Source organism: Cydia amplana, chromosome 21, assembly GCF_948474715.1.
Source record: "Cydia amplana chromosome 21, ilCydAmpl1.1, whole genome shotgun sequence".
NCBI classification, from domain to species: Eukaryota; Metazoa; Arthropoda; class Insecta; order Lepidoptera; family Tortricidae; genus Cydia; species Cydia amplana.
In genome coordinates, this window is record NC_086089.1 from 11,929,601 (window position 1) to 11,950,603 (window position 21,003).

The window sequence follows — 21,003 nt, forward strand, 5'->3', positions numbered from 1 at the left end:
ATTATATGGGATTCTTTTATGAAATTATATGGAATTATCTACTTATTTCTACATAATTATCTATGTACCACATCATCATAATGGCCTTTTTATTTGGTTTACAACTGCCCTAATACTTTATGTTAATCTTAATTTAATTACCTATAAATGTACACTTAGAATAAACTTTAGAGTGTAATAAAAATCAAAACATAAATTATTTTTATAAGTTGCTGTGCAAATGTTGGTCAGTTTGAGGAGTACAGCCTACATTTTAATTTATTGCTCCTGTTACAGGAAACACCCTGTATATTTAATGGACTTAACCCGTTCAGGCAACAAGCTCCTCTTGATTCAATTTCTCTAAAAAATTCGTCGAAATATCATTCTCAGGCCTCAACCCTTCTTTACCCCTATAATAAGGAAACTCATTAGACGTCGACAAATAATAAATACCACGCTTACTAAAATCAGTTTCTAATCCGACGACATTCAACTCAGTACTATTGCACTCATTATATCTCGCTGCTTGTACCGAGTCGCATTTCTGTCCTATGAATTTCTTGGGATGTTCCAAAGCTTGCCACCAGTATAAAGCTGATTTTAAGTGACTGCAGATGACTAGACAAGGAATATAAGGTATGTCGCTGGGCTGATACTCTCCGCCGTTGGCGTAGTAGTCTACATGGCCGAGGGGTTCAGGTGTGCCGAAGCCATCAATGTTGGTGTGGAGGATGTCGATGTGTTCGGCGTCTGAGGGGTTCAGGCGGTGTTCGAGGGGCATGGTCTTGTAGCAGGGCCCGGAAGGATCGAGTCCGGTTAGTCTGTAAATAAAAGACAGATAATTAAGTATTGTTAGTAAGATGCTATCACACCGTTGTGTTTTAGGGTTCCGTACCCAAAGGGTAAAAACGGGACCCTATTACTACGTCTGTCTGTGACCAGGCTGTAACTCATGAACCGTGATAGCTAGACAGCTTAAATTTTCACAGATGATGTATTTCTGTTGCCGCTATAACAGCAAATAGTAAAAACTAAATAAAATTAATATTTAAGTGGGCTCCCATACGTAATTTTTTTGCCGTTTTTTGCAGTTTGGCTCGCACTTGGCCGATTTTTTATTTTCTGTACAATTACCGATTCAATCATATTCCAGTAAATTACACTGGCTATCCACTGCGACTTATTTTTCATAGCCTCTATTTAGGTGTTCCACTGCTGCGCAAAGGCATGTTCCCTTGATTTCCACGACTCCCGATTTAGTGCGTCCTCTGGCCAGTTGTTGAGGTGAAAATGATGAAAACAGGAACATAAGTGTTACCTAGAAGGCTTGGTACCCGTGACGTTATAGAAGTGTTTAGCGGCGTAGCTGACGATGTGTGCTCCAAGGCTGAGGCCGACCAGCTCCAGGTTGTCCGCCGTCAGACCTCGCTCCATCAGCTTCACTAAGAACTCGCCCATCTTCTGCCCGATGACTCGCGTGAGACGCACGGATCTGGAAATTGAGATATAAATTTGAGCAACAAATAAAACATTAGAGCTAACAAACGTAGATATACGTAATGTAATTTGAGAAATATAAGTTACCTTTATAAGAGAATCGGGTGAAGCCCGACGTACGGGGCGCGCTGCGTGCACTCTAATACCGGGCGCCCTAGGGGCCCTTATATTGAATGAATCAGGCCTAGCCTGGCGTACGGGGCGCGCTATGCGCGCTCCAATGCATAGCGACTTCGGCAGCCTCATACTGAGATAGTCAGGCATAGCCCGATGGATAGGGCGCCCTGTGCAATAGGTATAACAAGATAACTATGTTGATAATATTATCATTGTAATAATGACTTACTTGGGGTAGATGTAGGTGAGGAAACTGAAGGTCTCAGTTATAAACACGTTGTATCCGCGTTTAGCGTACGCAGTGCCAATGGCCTGCGTGTGGGGCCACACCGCGCTGTCCAGGAAACCCACGGCGTAGAGCACCGTCTTCTTATTCACGAAATCTGGAATAGCGATGATGACATGTTGAATTTTATAACTAAATCTAGGTAAATAGATAGAAAATGAGCAATTTATAGCTAATTTGGTTAGAAAAAAGGGAAATGATAAAAAAATACACGACCTCAATAATACAAAATGTAAGTTTTAGGTACGTTGCTACTTCTAAAATGAAAAAAATGGTACCATTCGGTTCTTCACATTTTATTAAAAAATAAATTGTACAGCCGGCCTCGCCAAGGTGGCAATCGCTATCGCGTCGACAACGAAACGAAAAAACCGGCCAAGTGCGAGTCGGACTCGCGCACGGAGGGTTCCGCACCATCAACAAAAAATAGAGCAAAACAAGCAAAAAAACGGTCACCCATCCAAGTACTGACCCCGCCCGACGTTGCTTAACTTCGGTCAAAAATCACGTTTGTTGTATGGGAGCCCCACTTAAATCTTTATTTTATTCTGTTTTTAGTATTTGTTGTTATAGCGGCAACAGAAATACATCATCTGTGAAAATTTCAACTGTCTAGCTATCACGGTTCGTGAGATACAGCCTGGTGACAGAGGGACGGACGGACGGACGGACGGACAGACGGACGGACGGACGGACGGACGGACAGCGGAGTCTTAGTAATAGGGTCCCGTTTTTACCCTTTGTGTACGGAACCCTAAAAATAGTGCGAAGGTGACAGTTGCGTTTCGATCGCTACGAAGCGTAAGCGATTGGCGTGTTGGCTACGCAGCCTGCCACTGTAAACATAATCGCAATCATTCCCCGTCAAACCGCAAATTAAAAACAAACCGACTGGATATTAAATTATTCATATTTTCATTCATAAAAACTTGTCATCTACTATTTATTCTAAATAATTCAGAGTTATCGCAAAAAATGCTAAACTGGGAATAAAAATAGAGCTTAACGTAAACAATAACATTTCGTTGTAAATAACCGGCTGCTCGATGAATTTAAATGTCACATTTCTGTAAACTGGCGCTCTTTCATGAATTATTCATGTATAGGCCAAGAGGCGACCGCGAAAAACGAGCAAGCTCACTGGAACCATAGAGACAAAAAAATACATAGATTGCTCACTCCCCTACATCAGTTTTGGTACCAAAAAGACTACTTTCATAGTCTACATCTAGCATCGAGTAGCGGAACTATCAGTACTGCTACTTGACAATAGATGTAGCACCGACCGGAAAGTCTTATGTTGTTGAGCATTGGACTTTCCGGTCGGTGTCCGGACGGGATGATCAAATCGACCGATTTGATCAGAAAAGAATTTGGCGTCGATCTCCAATTTAATCACCAATTTCAGTTTTATGGCGATATTGGAGCGTTCTAAATTAAAAAAGTGCTCCTAAAGGCGAATACTGGAGGCACAAATTGGTATTCTTGCGTCCGTACCTCCATTTTATAATATTGGTCAGAATCGGCGATTGAAATCAGCGAGCCAAATTGGCGTTTGCGTCCGCACATCCTGATTTGATCGGACAATTTCATCAGATTAGCGAAAAATCGTCCTCGTCTGGACACGCCTTAGGGCGGGGTGGAGCGTGTCCGTCCTGTATGATAGTACTATTACTTATTCTGTGCATGTTTCGTTTAAAAGGAGTAATCTAACGTGGGCTCTTGTACTATATCTTCGAACGGCAGCCGGCTGGACGGTGTACGAGCTATTGCGGTGAAATATGGCGGTCAAAGACATTTTTACGGCTTACGCCACCTAATTCTTTCAAGCCTTGCTTTTTCAGATTTGTGAAATATGAATATGATACCGAATTCCATCCAATCATAGAGCTTAATCCAATAACAGCCAATGTGGGAGCACTAATTATATATAAGTAAGCAACCGTTTCTACCGTCCCCGAAGGATGGTCTAACTTAGGTTTATTGATTAAATAGGTTATACATAATTATATTTATTGGTCTTGTATAATTATACATTATATGTATGTCTGAGAAGGTTGGGTTTACAGCATACACGTACCAAACCTACTCGGCAACCCTATGAGGTACAGAGCATTACGGCCCAAACGCTATGCATCAGCTTTATCATGCGAACGGCTAAGGAGTGGAATTCACTTCCTGCAAATCTATTCCCAATCCACTATAACTTGGATCTTTTAAATCGAGAGTGAATATTCTTTTAGGTAAGCATGTTCGGCACTTACCATCAAGTGAGATTGTGGTCAAATGCTTACCTATTCTAATAAAAAAAAACCGACCAAGTGCGAGTCGGACTCGCGCACGGAGGGTTCCGCACCATCAACAAAAAATAGAGCAAAAAAAGCAAAAAAACGGTCACCCATCCAAGTACTGACCCCGCCCGACGTTGCTTAACTTCGGTCAAAAATCACGTTTGTTGTATGGGAGCCCCACTTAAATCTTTATTTTATTCTTTTTTTAGTATTTGTTGTTATAGCGGCAACAGAAATACATCATCTGTGAAAATTTCAACTGTCTAGCTATCACGGTCCCTTCGGCCGTGTACGTAACCGACCTTTCGTAACTGGTAACGAAGGAAGAAAAAATGATCTTTGTACGATACTGGTTTCGAATAAAGATCATTTTTTTCTCGTACGTAATCAGTCACCATCTTTCGAAGGTGGTTCGTAACCAGTTACATAGTAAGAATTAATTTTCTTCATACGATCCTTCGCCTAGACTAAGTAAGGACTAGATTACATAACGAAACTGACTGACTGACTGACATATGAACGCACAGCCCAAACTGCTAGTTCTAGAGATTCCAAATTTGGCACGTAGGTTCCTTATAAGGTCTAGGGGTGCACTAAGAAAGGATGTTTCAAAATTCACCCCCTAAGGGGGTGAAATGGGGGTTCAAAGTTTGTTTGGGGAAAACCTCATTTTTTAGTAGTCTTAGTACGCCGGCGAAGCCGCGGGAAAAAACTAGTTAATTACAAAGAAAGGCTTAATAGATCTATATTATCATTTAATTATAATTTGGTGCACCTAGTACACTAGCAACTGTATAATGAATTAAAATAATTGCTTGGCGCATAATGTAATGATCCGTTTAAGGGCATAATTTAGTATCGTATTCCCGATTTAGGATCAACTCGTCACACCAAAATTTTGTTCTAACCGGTCATACTGCAGAAAGCAATAATATTTGTTTCAACCCGTCACAAGTAAATTTAGTTCTATTAAGTCACATAGGAATTTTGTAGCTATTGATGATTAAAACATTTTGACTCAGTTACGTATGAGGAATAGATAGTCTTTTTTCGTAATTTCAAATAGAAAATTTCTTCTCTCGTAACTATGGTTACGTACGAAGAAAAAATAATCTTTATTCGAAACCAGTATCGTACAAAGATCATTTTTTCTTCCTTCGTTACCAGTTACGAAAGGTCGGTTACGTACACGGCCGAAGGGATCACGGTTCGTGAGATACAGCCTGGTGACAGACGGACGGACGGACGGACAGCGGAGTCTTAGTAATAGGGTCCCGTTTTTACCCTTTGGGTACGGAACCCTAAAGAAACACAAATTAGACCTTTTTGTGGACCCCTGATACGTACCCACTCGCTTATCCTTGGCCAGCATTCTCGGAGCGGCCAGCACCGGCATGGACCTCCTGGTGACCTGGCCGTTGACGAGCTGATGATGCACCACCTGCAGCTTGGGCATGCTGCCGGCGCTGATGCTCGAGTTGTTCATGATGCCGGGACCTGGAAGATCAACTTGTCCGGTAAAATATTTGTCCTTGAAAGCCAAGGAAAATGACATTTGGATAAAACGAATCGGGGAACTAGGGAGAATCCAGGGACTTGAACCATTTCACGTATCACTACATTAGTATAAAACAAAGTCGCCCCGCTGTCTGTCCCTATGCATGCTTAGATCTTTAAAACTACGCAACGGATTTTGATGCGTTTTTTATAGATAGAGTGATTCAAGAGGAAGGTTTATGTATAATTTGTTAACCCGTGCGAAGCCGGGACGGGTCGCAAGTACTTAATACTTATCGAGACAATTCTAACAAACCCCAACACAAACCGTTTGCAGTAAAACGAAACGCTATCATTTAAATATTATATTTTTTACGTTTATCGTAGCGTATTGTTTCGCTCTCTGCAAATTGTAGCGTATTATTACGTAAACGTACGAACGTGTCGTGCTATTTCATTCAATTTATGTAGAAAATGTTCTGAGGTGGACTGAAGTAGCAAGGCAAATACTAACGTTTCCGAGAAAATACGATATTTTTGACTATTTATTATTATTTAAAGGTACCTAACAAATAAAATCACGATAGACCCGATATATTATGACTCGATGTTTTAATCATTAATCTAGTGTTTTCACTGGATCGGGCATGAGGGGTGGGGGGAAATGACCGAACGGGATAGTCTTATGTATCTTTCAGTACGAGTAGCAGCGAAAGCGCTATTATTGTTTGTCCTTGTCACAGTCTCACGTTTTTTTTATTCCCCACCGTAAATTTGTATGGATTATGGTGGGCAACAAATAAATTCGACCAATCATAGTGTCGCATTGTGTATGTTTTGTCCCTCACGGGGCACGCGTAATATACCACTTCTATAGGATCCTACCTTCTATGGTTTTAATACTGGTAACCATGGTAACTCCAGATTTAATCGGTTAACCCACTAGATGGTGCAAGTGGCGCTTAGTAACGTGTTCCTCCTACGTTAGATTAATAATAGTAAAAATACCATACCATCATCTAATTAATCCTAATTAATAATAAAACCGTCATCATTGTCATAAGTGCCTGATTAAGATATAAAATATGTCCCACATCTCATTGTCTAATTAAAAGTGATGATTAAATAAAATGTGCGTCATGCTATTTAATGGCAGGACACGGTGAGAAAGAATGCGAAACGATGTTATAACGCGTTGTGCTAATTATTGTAATTAAATCAGCAGGTCAAGAGCAGCTCGTGCGCAGTTGCAGTACCTAGTAACAGAACCTACTTACTATACTTAGACCATTGAACTATTAATACTACCTACGTATAGAACCGGCACAGAGACCAGTATTTTGCGCCGTAAGTTGATGTTGTTTTGATAACAAACCAAAGAGCCATAGGCCCATCTTGTGAGGGCGAGTCGGGGTCCCGTTGTTTCCCATAAAGTTTTAAGTCATAATGTATTGTTTGTCATATTATCATTAGTCATAAAACTGAAACCGTTATCATTTCAGGATTTTCGTTAGGTTATCCTATAGGTTAGGTTAGATTTGTTTTATGGCAATCCTGAAAAGTGACGCGTTTCTGGACCAAATGAATTATGACTAACAAAAATGCGGGCAAACAATACATTATGGCTTAAAACGATTTGGGAAACAACAGAGACCCGTTATCTTTACGTTACTACATTCACTGCCAGCGACCCGCTAGGCGGGTTCTCTGTTAATAGGCGCTTTCCGCTACATATAGGTTTTCCCGTGGTTTCGGCTACGCTCGAAATTTTTGTTCTAATTTTTTAAAATCGTTCAAAATTCGCTACAAAACTACCGAAATAAAATACGAAGAAACTGACTCCTTTATACCATTTCCCCCTAGACCTAATACTAGAATTATTGTGTATTCATATACTAGACCAGTGTATTTCAAACTTTTTCGTTCATGTATTGTTTCAAGGCTGGCAGAGGCTTAGCGACCCCCCAGGGTGTCGCAACCCACAGTTTAAATAAAAAACACTGCACTAGACAATTTAGCTAGTTATTATGAATTATTTCCATTTCATCAGACCGTAAAATGACTGGAGCAGTAGAGTAGTATGTACCTACCTACTACACGGTAATTATACTAAATAATTCTATTACGAGAACTGTGACAAGTATGTCAAAGCCGACCACTTTACCCTTTTTATTTAAAAGGAAAACAATGATACCTATACCCTTCTATAACCTTACGATGGAATAACCTATGGGGTAACATACATACATGTATGGCGTACATACATACATAATCACGCCTATTTCCCGGAGGGGTAGGCAGAGACAACGGATTTCCACTTGCTGCTATCCTGAGATATACCTCCTTGTGGGGTAAGGTGTAATGTAATGTAACATGACGTCATTTTTGATTACCTATATTTTATACGAAGTAACCCCGGCTACACACGTTAACTATAAATCGTAGCGATTAATCTGTGCAGTCCGATTTGCGCAGTTTTATTTACCGTGTGTATGACAAATCGTTATTATCGACAACGATTTGTCATACACACGATAGATAAAACTGCGCAAATCGGACTGCACAGATTAATCGCTACGATTTATAGTTACGTGTGTAGCCGGCAAGGCTGCTGAAATTAAGCGTCGGTATGGGCAGAATCTCTATGGTTACGTAATATTCTATAGAAAAACCAGGTGCCATATACAATATTCCTTGACCATAAATGCCTAATTTCAACGTGTGAGGGTGCGCCTTCAGGCCTCGTAGCCAACATGCCAATCGCTAACGCTACGTAGCGAACGAAACGCAACTGTCACTGTTACACTAATATAAAAGAGTAATAGAGAGACACAAAAGCGATTCGATGGCGAAGCGATAGCGATCGTCACCTTGGCTATGCCGCCAGTACCCTCACCATGAGTTTTACGCGGCCTTAGAGGCTAGCGACTGCGCCTGTACCAACTGAAATGCAATCTCGCTTGCACCAATGTCAGTACGTGGGAGATGCATTGTGAGTTACGCACATGAAGCGGATATTTCAGTGTCAAACTCCTAGTAGGATGTATACATATTTATGAACGCAACTGCACAATAGGGTATTTGACTACTAGTCAGTTTCTTTTTTCGAACTGACAAAATGATTTTGCTACTATGGAATTTATATGAAACACTAGCAAGTGACGTCACAATCAAATGAGCTACTCTTTATAGTTTTATACGGTTTTTAAAATAGAAATTGTGTTTAAAAATAACTGCTGTCTAGAGGCTGTCTATATTAATCTATTAATCTTCTGTTGTTTTATTTCATGCATGTTGTAAAATAATTTATTTTAAATACAGTCAAATACCCTAATATACCTACAAGTAGTTCTACAGCGTATGATCGAGTAAATATTTAATTGCATTGAGATTCGGAATCCCAGGTTTGAATTAATGAATTGCAATTAATTCTAGCCTTACCGTTAATTACCTATAGAGCGTGTTATGTTAATTTGATAACACTGTAATTGTATTACGTTGTTAGCTAATCAGTTGCTGAATATCTAATTAAACAACGGTATACTTAGTAAATGGATGAGATTAACTCAGGACCGGGACAAGTGGCGTACTAGAAGAGGGTATGCTCAGCAGTGGGCGATAAAGGGCTGATATGATGATGATGATAGTTAATTAGCTGACTATTTATTGGATGTAAAATATTTGTTCGTCCGATTTCAATAAAATTACATAGAAAACAACCATGACTCGGGAACAAAAGCTTAAAAGTTACGTTTTTCTTCTGTTTATTTCTCACTGCATCCACATGGACGCTTTTCTGCTTCGCCCTATGGTTGACTGGTAGAGAATGCCTATAACGGCTTTAAGTCCTGTTGTACTTTATGTATGTGCAATAATGTTTAAAAATAAATAAATAACAAATATCTGCGCTTATCACACAAATAAATGCCCTTACCGGAATTCGAACCCAGGACCGCGGCTTCACAAGCAGGGTCACTACACTGGTCACTACCCACTAGGCCAGACCGGTCGGTGTGTGTGCACATTAAGAACATTTTTTTTTAAATAAATTATTGAAAGCTTGTTTGTTTGTTGTGTGTGTTGTGTGTTTTGTTTCTTTGTTGTTGTTGTTGTGTGTTGGTACTCACAGTGTGGTAAGAAGCCTGCCGAGTACCCGTACTGTGGGCGGGGAATCGAACTGGCTACTGCCGACGCCACTGCCAGTACCATCACTACCATCAGTGCCAGTAGCGCCATGCTCTGAAAATAAAAGGATTCAGTTTAGATCTATTGGGGAGTCAAAAGAACTTTATTTTTTATATTTATAAGTTTTTTGACAAAATTGTAATTGAAACTTTTATCGCTGACTTTTTTTAAATAATACATTTTTGAAATTTAAAAAATGTTGTAAGAAAAACGGAAAAAACTTTTTAAATCAATTGTCCTCGTGATTCTGGATAGAAATAACCCTAAATTTGTTACTCATTCAAAAAAAATCGTCTCTCATTTTGGCTGATCAGAGTGATCAGATGTTTTCTATGGGAGACCCAAGATTTTTTTCGCGATTTCTTAGTCCAATAATAAAAGTTAAGTACTCACAATCAGTATATACCTAACCTATTTATTGACCTCGCTAAATATACCTATGATGGGATGAACAAAACAGCCCGTACGTGTATGATCTTAACACAATAAACATCAATTTAAAAGTGGAAAAATTACTGTCTTGGGTGAGACTTGAACTCACGGTCTCTGGATACATACACAGACACAGCAACACACAGACACACAGTAACAGTAATACAGTGTACAGTGGACAGTAATTTTTCCACTTTTAAATTTATTTTAAGCTTAATAGCATCGGTCGCAGACGTTTCTGCTTGTAAAAAAATTAAATTACAATAAACATCGCCATAAACAACTCGCTATAACTGTACAATGAAATTTTCGACGAAATGGTACCCTTTGTCTGAAAATGCTACAAATAATTTGTTAGTTTACTATTTTATAATTAATCCATGTCACATTTATATTTTAATTTATTGAATGATATTGAATTGTATATACAAGTCTTGTCTGAGCAACCATAATGAGCTAATTAATTAGTGGAAACTGTTTTGGCTTATGTAATATTTAATTGTAATGATCTATAGGTATGTATTATTTTTCGCTGTTTGTTTCCCATTATCAATAAATAAATAAATAATTATAATTATTCGCTTCAAAACAATGTAGCATAAGCATAACTCATATGTATTACCAACATAGCCTTAGTACAGATAGAAGCAAAAGTGTTAACATTTATAGTGGAGCCGGGGGCTTAATTTAACAGGGGTAAGTAGTAACGCTCAATTTTGACGGGGAATTAAAAACATTCTAATTTTTTTTTGCTGAATGACTATCTTATAACTCGAGGAATAAAGGATGACTCACGTTAGACCGGGTCGTGTCCGGGCCGGAGCTTCCGGCGCTTACTTTTCTATGACAGATGACAGGTGATAACGTGATGCTTTCTATAGAAAACAAAGCGACGGAAGCTCCGGCCCGGACACGGCCCGGTCTAACGTGAGTCATCCTTAACGTAAACACCGCCATTGCCCCGCCAGACATCGAAGCGAGTGGATATGCATACGAGCTCTGTTTCGATCAGGTATTGAAAAAAAAATTACGGGGTAAGTTGTAACAACTCCCAGTTTTTCAAAAAGTGTCTGGTGTAAAAGATGCGTAAACATTCAAAATTATTTTGTAATTGGAATTAGTGCTTAGATAATTACTTTACAAACCCTCATACTCAGAATCATAAAATTATACATATTTTAGACAATACAGGCCTTCCCTAAACTCCCCTGTGCCGGGGCTAGATTATTATTTCTTTATCGTGTTGATTTATGATTTTTGGAAAACTTGAACGGATTATCCTCCGGACGACCCGCGTGCATCTCTCTCTCTCTCTCTTCGGGTGTCGGCCTCCTTCATTTTACGCCATTCGTCACGGTTCTGTGCGACCTGGAGCCACTTCTTACCCACAGTCCTTTTAATGTAGTTGTCCCCACGGGTCTGGGGTCTACTTTGAGGACGCTCCTGCCATGGTCGCCACTCGAGTAGTCGTTTACTCCACGATTCGGTCTTTCGTGCTATATGGCCCGCCCATTACCACTTCATACTAGCTACGCGCTTTACAACACATAGTACTATGTGTTGTAAAGGCCCCATTTAATTTATTGACTCTTTATCGATTTGACAGTGTTATTATTAAGCTGGCAAATTTTGAAACCCGATCGTCAGGAGGCTTTTGACAGTTCATTTTGATTCTTTATGGTTATTTTGTTTCCCAGTTTGTACATTTAATTGCATAGCCACTTGTGTCTCCGACTGTACGAGCCTTCCTTATAGATAATGAGCGTTGGCAACGACAAACGGACGATATTTAAAACAGAAGGGTGGGTCCTTGGTCCCTCTATTTGCTACTGGCGGGGTTACCGCAGGTTACGAATTTTAGAAAGAGGTCCGAAATTGTTATGAATAAAACTAGAATATGAATGAATACGAATACTCGCTGTAGGGTATTAAATTGTAGTTTCGGCACTACGTTGATAAGCAGTCAGTCAGGACAGGCCCCGTAGCCAACATGCCAATCGCTAACGTTCCGTAGCGAACGAAACGCAACTGTCACTGTCACACTTATATGGAAGAGTGATAGAGACACAAAGCGATTCGACGGCGAAGCGACAGCGATCGTCACCTTGGCTAGGCCGCCAGTAATATCCCACCAAAAACACTTTCATGTAGAACATTGCCAAGACGAAACCATAAGGCTCGCACTGTGAAAAAGTTATCAGATCTCTTGTAGAGCCAAGCTTCTAACTCTACAACCCCTAACTTCACAATCTCTACACCTTAGTCAAAATATGTGGAAAATCACATTTATATGTATATACCTATATAAATTTAATTTGGTACCCACAACACAAGCTTTATTAAGGATTTGCCCTAAACCTAAGGCACAATAGGCCCGGACCTAGGGCGGCAAGATATTAGGGGCGGCAATCTATATAAAATGGTGCTGAAAAAAGGGCTAGTACTTAATAAGGGGCCTGGGGCCTAGGGCGGCCGAGGTTGCAAATCCGCCGCTATATAGGGCTGATGATTTAGGTCTCATTTAGACGGCGATTTTAGTTACATTGCGGACCACTGAGGTTACAAAAATTTATTATGGGCCCGATTCGAATTTTGAAATAGACATCTGTTAGACATCTTTTAGACATCGCCAAGATACGATAACGATATGTTTAAGATCTAACCTGTCAAATTTGACATTTGCGCGATTCTGGAGATACCCTTGAACGATTTCCACAAGATATGACTTAGAGATCCAATTCACATCTAATAGATATCTAACTCTATCCAACGTAAAAGTGACATTGGTTACCCGAATTGCGCTGCAAAAGAGAACTAGTTGAAATGTAAACTATAACGTTAACGTTAACTATCTAGAATAGATCTAGTACGTGTCGTCTCTTGTGAATATCTTGAAGTTCGAATACGGCAGTATCTCTTAAAGATGTGCATAGGCAGGTACTTTTCTAACAATGTACTTAATTTAAACTGCGTATAAGGTAAAACGTGTGATTTTAGTACATGTTAAATATATGTAGCTATAATATGGGGCATTATCTATGAAAAGGGACCTTATTGTCGATGGCGCTTACGCCGCACAGCGTCACGCGACATTGTATTTCTATCGGAGCATCGTAAATAATGGCGTAAGCGCCATCGACAATAAGGTCCCTTTTCATGGATAACGTCACATATATATAATTAAGTGCCTAGTTTATCTACCATAATCTATTAGAACTGTATAATTTACCGGTGGACGAGTAGTAAAATTAATAAGTAACGCAGCAACATTGAAATGTCGATGCTATAGGGTAACGGCACCAGTGGCCAGCCGGGTACCAGTGGTCAGCCTTTTGAGCCGTTTATTGGTCATAAATATCTGGTATATTCGTTTAAATAAATCGCGAGTACTCAAATAGGAGCTTTGATTCCTTATTGGTTAATACGTCACACGACAAGTGCGGTGAGGGAACGGGGGGAAGAAATATACTCGTTCATACAGGTGCTGTTTGTCGACGAGTGCAATAGTGTCATGTCGGCCATATTTTTTACTGCACGTGGGGTTCTCTTAACAGGCAAGAAAAACTATGTTTTAATGTTAAAAGTTATTGTTTTTGTTAATGATTGGTTTATTTATTAGTTTATCTATTAAATTGCATTATATTTGAATGAAAATATCAATATTTCACTTATAAATTGAGGGGGCTGGCCACTGGATAACACTTTTTTCCAAAGAATCCAGTGCCCAGCCCCCCACGGCTGACCTTTGGGTTATTCGTTTATTTTATTATTTTCGAGCCAATGCGACCGTTAGGACCGTTAAATTTACATTTTCAAATTTAGTTAGGCATGCCCTAGTCAATTTAAAGTAAAACCCAGTAGTCAGCCGCATTTGAAATAACGTTTTAATGCGGCTGAGCACTGGGTTTCGCGGATCCAGTACTCAGCCATTGGCCTTGCTTGGTACGTCGTCGCCAAAAATATGTCCACATTTTTAAACCCTATCTCATTGAAATAAGGTTCAAAAGTGTATACATATTTTTGACGTTACTATACACAACTATCATTTTGCTGTTTCCTGGTCGGTATATGACTTTGTTTATTAATGATAATTAGATCTGCATAGACTCGATTAATTATTTTTTACCGAATACCTACTAGGAACATAATTATATATTACCTGATTTACCTCATTAATTTTTGACGGATTAATTATTAGAAAATAAATATTGCGATTCTTAGTTTGCAAGAATAATGTTAGCTAATTAAGTACCTATGGCCAACAAATTTCGTGTCATAAGAATTGTATGTACCTATAAGATTTTTTATTTATTAAATAAGTAAACAAGTAGGTAAATAATACGAGGGCTGTTTGATAAGTACCCGTTTATGAAAAAAAATTATCAGTTGTTTTTGTTTATATGCATTTATTTTTCTTCATAGTCTCCTTTTACCTCTATACACTTGTTCCACCTATATTCAAGCTTCAATAAACCATCCAAAAAGTATGATTTCGGAAAGTCATTAAAATAGGCCTCTGTGGCGGCAATGACTTCGTCATTTGATCCAAATCGCTTACCACCGAGCCATTTTTTCAGGTTGGGAAACAAAAATAAATCGCATGGGGTCAAATCTGGAGAATACGGGGGGTAAGGCAATAGGGCGTAGCGTAATTGTGTTAATTTAGCCATCACAACTCTAGACGAATGAGCTGGTGCGTTGTCGTGATGAAACAGTACTTTTTTATTTTTTAAATGGGGTCGTTTGTCCTTCAACACAGCGTCAAATTCATCTAATAAATTGGCATAGTACTGCCCTGTTATCGTTTTCCCCTTTTCTAAGAACTCAATATGTATAATACCCTGCGAATCCCAAAAAACGGTCGCCATGACCTTTCCAGCCGATGGAACGATTTTTGCTATCTTTCGCGCAGGTTCACTCGGTAAAATCCACTGCTTCGACTGCCCTTTCATTTCCGGAGGGTAGTGGTGACCCACGTTTCGTCTACGGTCACGAAACGACGCAGAAACTCCTTCGGGTTACGTTTGAACACGGCCAAACACTGCTCCGAAGTAGTCAGTCTGTTCCGTTTTTGTTCCTCCGTGAGTAAATGCGGCACCCACCTCGCCGATACTGTCTTCATACCCAATTTATCTTCTAATATGTTTTGTACCCGCTCGATTGGAACATTTACAGCATCAACGGTTTCTCAAAGTTCAATTCGGCGGTCGGCTAAAACGATATTTTCAATTTTCTTAACCATATCGTCTGTAGTGACCTCAATTGGGCGGCCTGGGCGATCCTCATCAAAGACGGTTGTTCTCCCCCGCTTAAACTCGTTAAACCAGTATCTGACGGTTGTCATAGAAGGATCACATTCACGGTAAGCCGCTTGCATTCTTACTTTTATTTCATCACATGTTTTTCCTTCCAAAAACAAGAATCTAATTACAGACCGATACTGCTCTTTCTCCATTTTCACAATTTTAAGTTCACGCTTTCACTGAATCGCTGTCAAATGAGAAAAAAACAAAAGAATGCTGTTTTTTTTTAAATTTTCCCACCTCTGAAAAATGGCTTAAAACGATTGTATACATATTTTCGGCCCGTGATATTAATACATTTGGAAAACGGGTACTTATCAAACAGCCCTCGTACATATGTATATGCAAAAAAATTATAAACTAAAATTAAAAACTACAACTAACTACAATAACAATAACTAAAATAGTTCTACATGACATAAAAGCTCTCCAAGGGGACTCTACGTGTTGAATCTGTGTCCCCACGCAAGCCTATCAAAAAACCGGGATTATAGGCCCGTGATATCCAAGGAGATACAAATAAACTAAAATAGTAATAAAAAATAGATATTTGTATAACATCGTTGATTTTGATATATGCAAAAAATTATAAACTAAAATTAAAAACTACAACTAACTACAATACCTAACGATAACAAAAATTATAAAGAAAAAATAAATATTATAATATCGTTGATTTTGATATAAATATTAGTGATTTTGACCTAATTATTATGAATAGTTTATATAGGCTGAGTACTGGGTACACAGAGGCTGCTTACTGGATTTTGGAGGCTGACTACTGGAGAAAAGTGCCATTTTTTGTTTAAACTTAATTAGAGATATTATAAAGAGGATTGTTATTTTTTTAAATATTTTGTTTTAAAACTATGACAAACAATTGATCTAACCATGTCATTTGTTTAATTATCCGACTAATCCTGTAGAAATGCCGAAGGTTCAAACTTAAAAAAGTCGTTATAAGGCTGACTACTGGTGCCTTTACCCTATTTAGGTACTCGTAAATTATAAATATTATAATGTCTAATAAAAGATCACAAGGATAAATATCTCGAATATCCTGTTTTACGCATAAAATAATAATTGATTATAAGTCCAGTACATGTCATCTTGAAACTTAAGTCATTGTCAATAGAGGTGACAGCAGGGTGCCATCTATTGGGCATTAGCAATTTAGCATGTCGAGCACTACTACGTTTACCTTACATATTAATTCTAACTCGTCTCTCTTAATGAGAATAGGCATGGTTTGACGCGGCACTTGGTCGGTTTTTAGGGTTCCGTACCCAAAGGGTAAAAACGGGATCCTAATCTCTAGACTCCACTGTCCGTCTGTCTGTCTGTCACCAGGCTGCATCTCATGAACCGTGATAGCTAGACAGTTGAAATTTTCATAGATGATGTATTTCAGTTCCCGCTATAACTTATGATCATTTGTTATTTTAATCTCTGTTTTTATAAATTGTAAATATAAGTCTCATTAAATAAAGACAATATGTGACGTTATCTATGAAAAGGGACCTTATTGTCGATGGCGCTTAGATAATGCCCCATATTATGTTCAAAATGTGGAAATATACAAAATTAAATACTTACAATAATATCAGCAGAACCTGCGCTCCGAGACTCGTTTAATGTGAACTGAACTGACTGTTATATTATTATTCTAATTAGATATATCATTTTAGATGCTAATTTAAGAGCTAAATTATTTAATGATTATTAAATTATCCCACAGTTCTAATGATAATCGTTTAACGATAAAGCCTTTTGATACGCGTAATTATACCTTTAAAAAATACCTTTTGATACGCGTAATTATGATGATTAATGTCATTAATTAAATCGTGTTAAAATATTTTTTTGCAACCTGACTGTTTACCTGAATGTTAAGATTACTACTTAGCATTTTGTTAAAATCTAAATATCACGTTTACTAGACATAATACCTATTTAATTATCCTTTTAACATTTTTGGGACACTACTTTTCCTATTAGGATCGAAACAGCTCACTGATTCTTAAAAGGAATTGGACTAATATTAAATTATAGATGGTCAAGCAAATCTTGTCAGTAGAAAAGGGCGAAATTCAAATTTTCTATGGGACGATATCCCTTCGCGCCTACATTTTTCAAATTTGCCGCCTTTTTCTACTGACAAGATCTGCTTGACCATCTATAGTATACTTATTTATGGGCCCGACACTATCATGAATAATGACATTAGGTACTTTGAAGAAATGACATTTTTAGTGATAGTGTAAGGATTGGCATGAAGGAATGACGGTTAAGTAATGAAGTAATTTAAATATCTTGCTTCAGTATTTGAGTTATGTCAAAGTAATGATACTAAAAATGACATTGCTATTGACAGTGAATTGATTGAAATAAAAAGTAGTGACTACTAAACTAAGTGACACCACTACTGTAAAATATTAAATAAAATGGCCTGTATTTTTTTTTCTCTAAACTCAATATAGTATCTACATGTTTATTGTTCATTGTATTTAAACGCTTTTAGTTTAACACCATATGTGAGATCAAGGCTCGGAACCGGTTTTTTCTTAATACAAAAAATACCGGTATTATTACGTTCTTTTTCGTTCTTTGGTTTATTATTTCATTTTTATTGGGACAATCTAATAATACGAAGTTATTACCCAAATACATGGTTCAGTCCTACGTAAAAAGCATAAAATAATTAAAAATATTCGGCTATTTTGGGTTTTACAAAAAAACTCCGAGCCCTGTGTGAGATCCCGAAAAATTGCCTACTTACAAATATATGAGTGCCGCGTGCGCCGCAGGCCTCGTTCTATGTGTACTGTTATCCGATAGAATCGATGTCCCATCATTACTTATAGCCATTTCATGCTAATTACTTACTAGCTAATATACCATCGTTTCGAATCAAATCTGTCTGTATGTGCTTATAGATATATATATTAAATAAATAATTATTCACAACTTTATTACAATATAAGTATATTATTTACAATATTTACATATACTTCATCAATTTTCGACGAATTGGGTTTCACCTGGGCTGGGGCATAGTCCCCAGAACACTAGCCGCATTTCCCCGCTGTATGGTTAACCGCCAGTGCCGCAAATTCGTAATTATTTTTCAAAAATACGTATTTGCGGCACTTGGCAGTCACTCATATCTTTATTTATTTAATCGTATGGCTACCAAATCTGGTCGCTTACTAACAAAATATTTGTGGAAATATAGTATACTTATTCACAAAAATTCATGAGAAACTTTTGTGAGAAAATTCTCATGCTTTTCACTTAGAAAATTTCCATTCAGACCATATATTATCTATGTATAATTTTTTTTTTCTATGTATAATTACTTTGGATGTTTTCTATGTAAAGTTACCCACTAGTTATTGTATTGTAGTTTATTAATGTTGTTTTAAAAGCATAACCAGGAGGCATTACTATCGCTAAAGCCACTTGATCACGGTATCAGATGCCGCATAAAAATATAATGGCAGGAAATAAAGTTGATTGGAGTTTAATCGTACCCCGTGCTCGTCATTATTGTAATGGAGATTTTAAAGTCGATGACCATTCGATTAATTCCACTTTATACAGGCTGTTTAAAACAACGGGGATGTGAGATACGTAGTATAAAAACAAAGATCACACTTACATTTTCACGAAATAGTCCACTTTTGCTAAGCTAATACGTATATCGAAATAATAAGTTAGAACTGCTGTTTAATTACACAACTACCCTCCATGTATATTTCTTGACCATAACTGTCAGAACATTAGTAACGTAAATAAAGTATCCTATAATAATAAGCCATGATATTAAATTCGTATTAATTTGCTATTAATTATTCTATAATAAATTAAATTAAAATGTAGCAAATACATTTGTTAAATTGAATTATTATGATAACCGGATGTGCAGGAAACATCTTACTTGTTATTCCTACCAAGAAGTGGTGGAAGGGGTGAAGTCTGATCGAATATAAGCGGGTGTCTGACAGTTGTGGCTCTCTTCTCAGTTGGCGAGCTAACGACGACAAACGAAGTTAAGTGTCCATTTTATTTTATTGTGTTTTTATGACTTGTATGTTTTCTTTGTGTTATAGTCTGATGGTATGTACGTTCCAACCTTTAATGTGAATATAACCCTTTGATGACCTTTTAACAATTGCTTTGTAACGTATATTCCAACTGATTACGGTGTAATACATCATGTAGCTTATTGCTAGATCTTTATTACTGTTTTAAATTATGTCAAGTGTGTACGTTAAGGTAGCCAGTACTAACTATAAGCCACCAATATCTATTACGCAGCGTACCTACTTGACTAATTTAGCAATACAATATTAAGATTTTTGTGAATTATGTGGTAATAAAGCCGATTAATTGTTCAGTAAATCTACAATATACTTTTACTTACAATCTGCTTATATCAATATATTACTTAAATAATGTTTACCATTTTTATATTCTAAACCTTGTAGTTGTCCCTATAATAAATACATTACTTTGAGCAATAAATAACTGGTCTTAATTAAATACTGCATTGCATCCTTATTTTATATTTTATTAATGATTATATTAAAGTACATCTGACATCAGAAGTTGGGATGTTACACACATTCTATGCCTACAAAACTAATGTTTCAGGAGCAGTACGAGTCAACAGCGGGACGCTATCCAACTCCAAACAGACACTGTAAGCCGCGCTATCCTGGACACAAGGACACTGGTGTTTCACTTTCAGTGAAAACCCCAGGTGAAACAAGATATTTGGTATACTAAGCATGATGCTTTTTATGGAGAACAGCAGCAAGCAGCTCAAAAGTACTTCGCGAAACAGAAACTACCGCACCTGTGAGACGCTACGGAGTGGCGCCTGTCTGGAAGGATGACTGATGAATTATGTTGTTTCTGGTATGTTAGAATGTAGTTATGGACTGTATATATATGTTTAAATCAGGGATGATGCGAATATCCGCATCCGCAACCGCGGAACTTCCGCATTATTTTCAACATCCACACCCGCGGATGAGCCCTTAAAAATCCCCACCCGCATCCGCGGATGACAAAAAAATCGGTTTAAATATCGAATCACATCGAATAGTTATTGATTTAGATAAACATAGACGTCTGTTCTTTTATAACCTGTCTTATGTAACCCATAATAAGACGTAAATAAATATATTCGAATCTATTCTATTTTAAACGACGATTTAGTTAATGATTGAGAAGAATAACATTTGTGAACACTTTGAAAAGCAGTTTTGTTTAGATAAGTTTCTAAACGTTGAAATAATGTTATTTATACTTTGGATAAATAGGTCTCCATTAAAGACTACGTTTGAATTTTAGGTAGTTAAATATTATGGGCATTTTAATTGTAACTTACCGCGTGTCTTAAGTT

General features: G+C 37.7%; 1 protein-coding gene across 1 annotated transcript; it reads right to left on the reverse strand.

The window, feature by feature from the left end:
- Window positions 1-305: 305 nt before the first annotated feature.
- Window positions 306-9,906, reverse strand: LOC134658111 (phospholipase A1-like). The gene is made up of 5 exons (XM_063513717.1): window positions 9,798-9,906; window positions 5,521-5,670; window positions 1,826-1,979; window positions 1,301-1,474; window positions 306-803 (listed from the first exon to the last, which is right to left on the reverse strand). The coding sequence occupies exons 1-5, from the start codon at window positions 9,904-9,906 to the stop codon at window positions 311-313; spliced, it is 1,080 nt and encodes a 359-aa protein (XP_063369787.1). The 3' UTR covers window positions 306-310.
- Window positions 9,907-21,003: the final 11,097 nt, after the last annotated feature.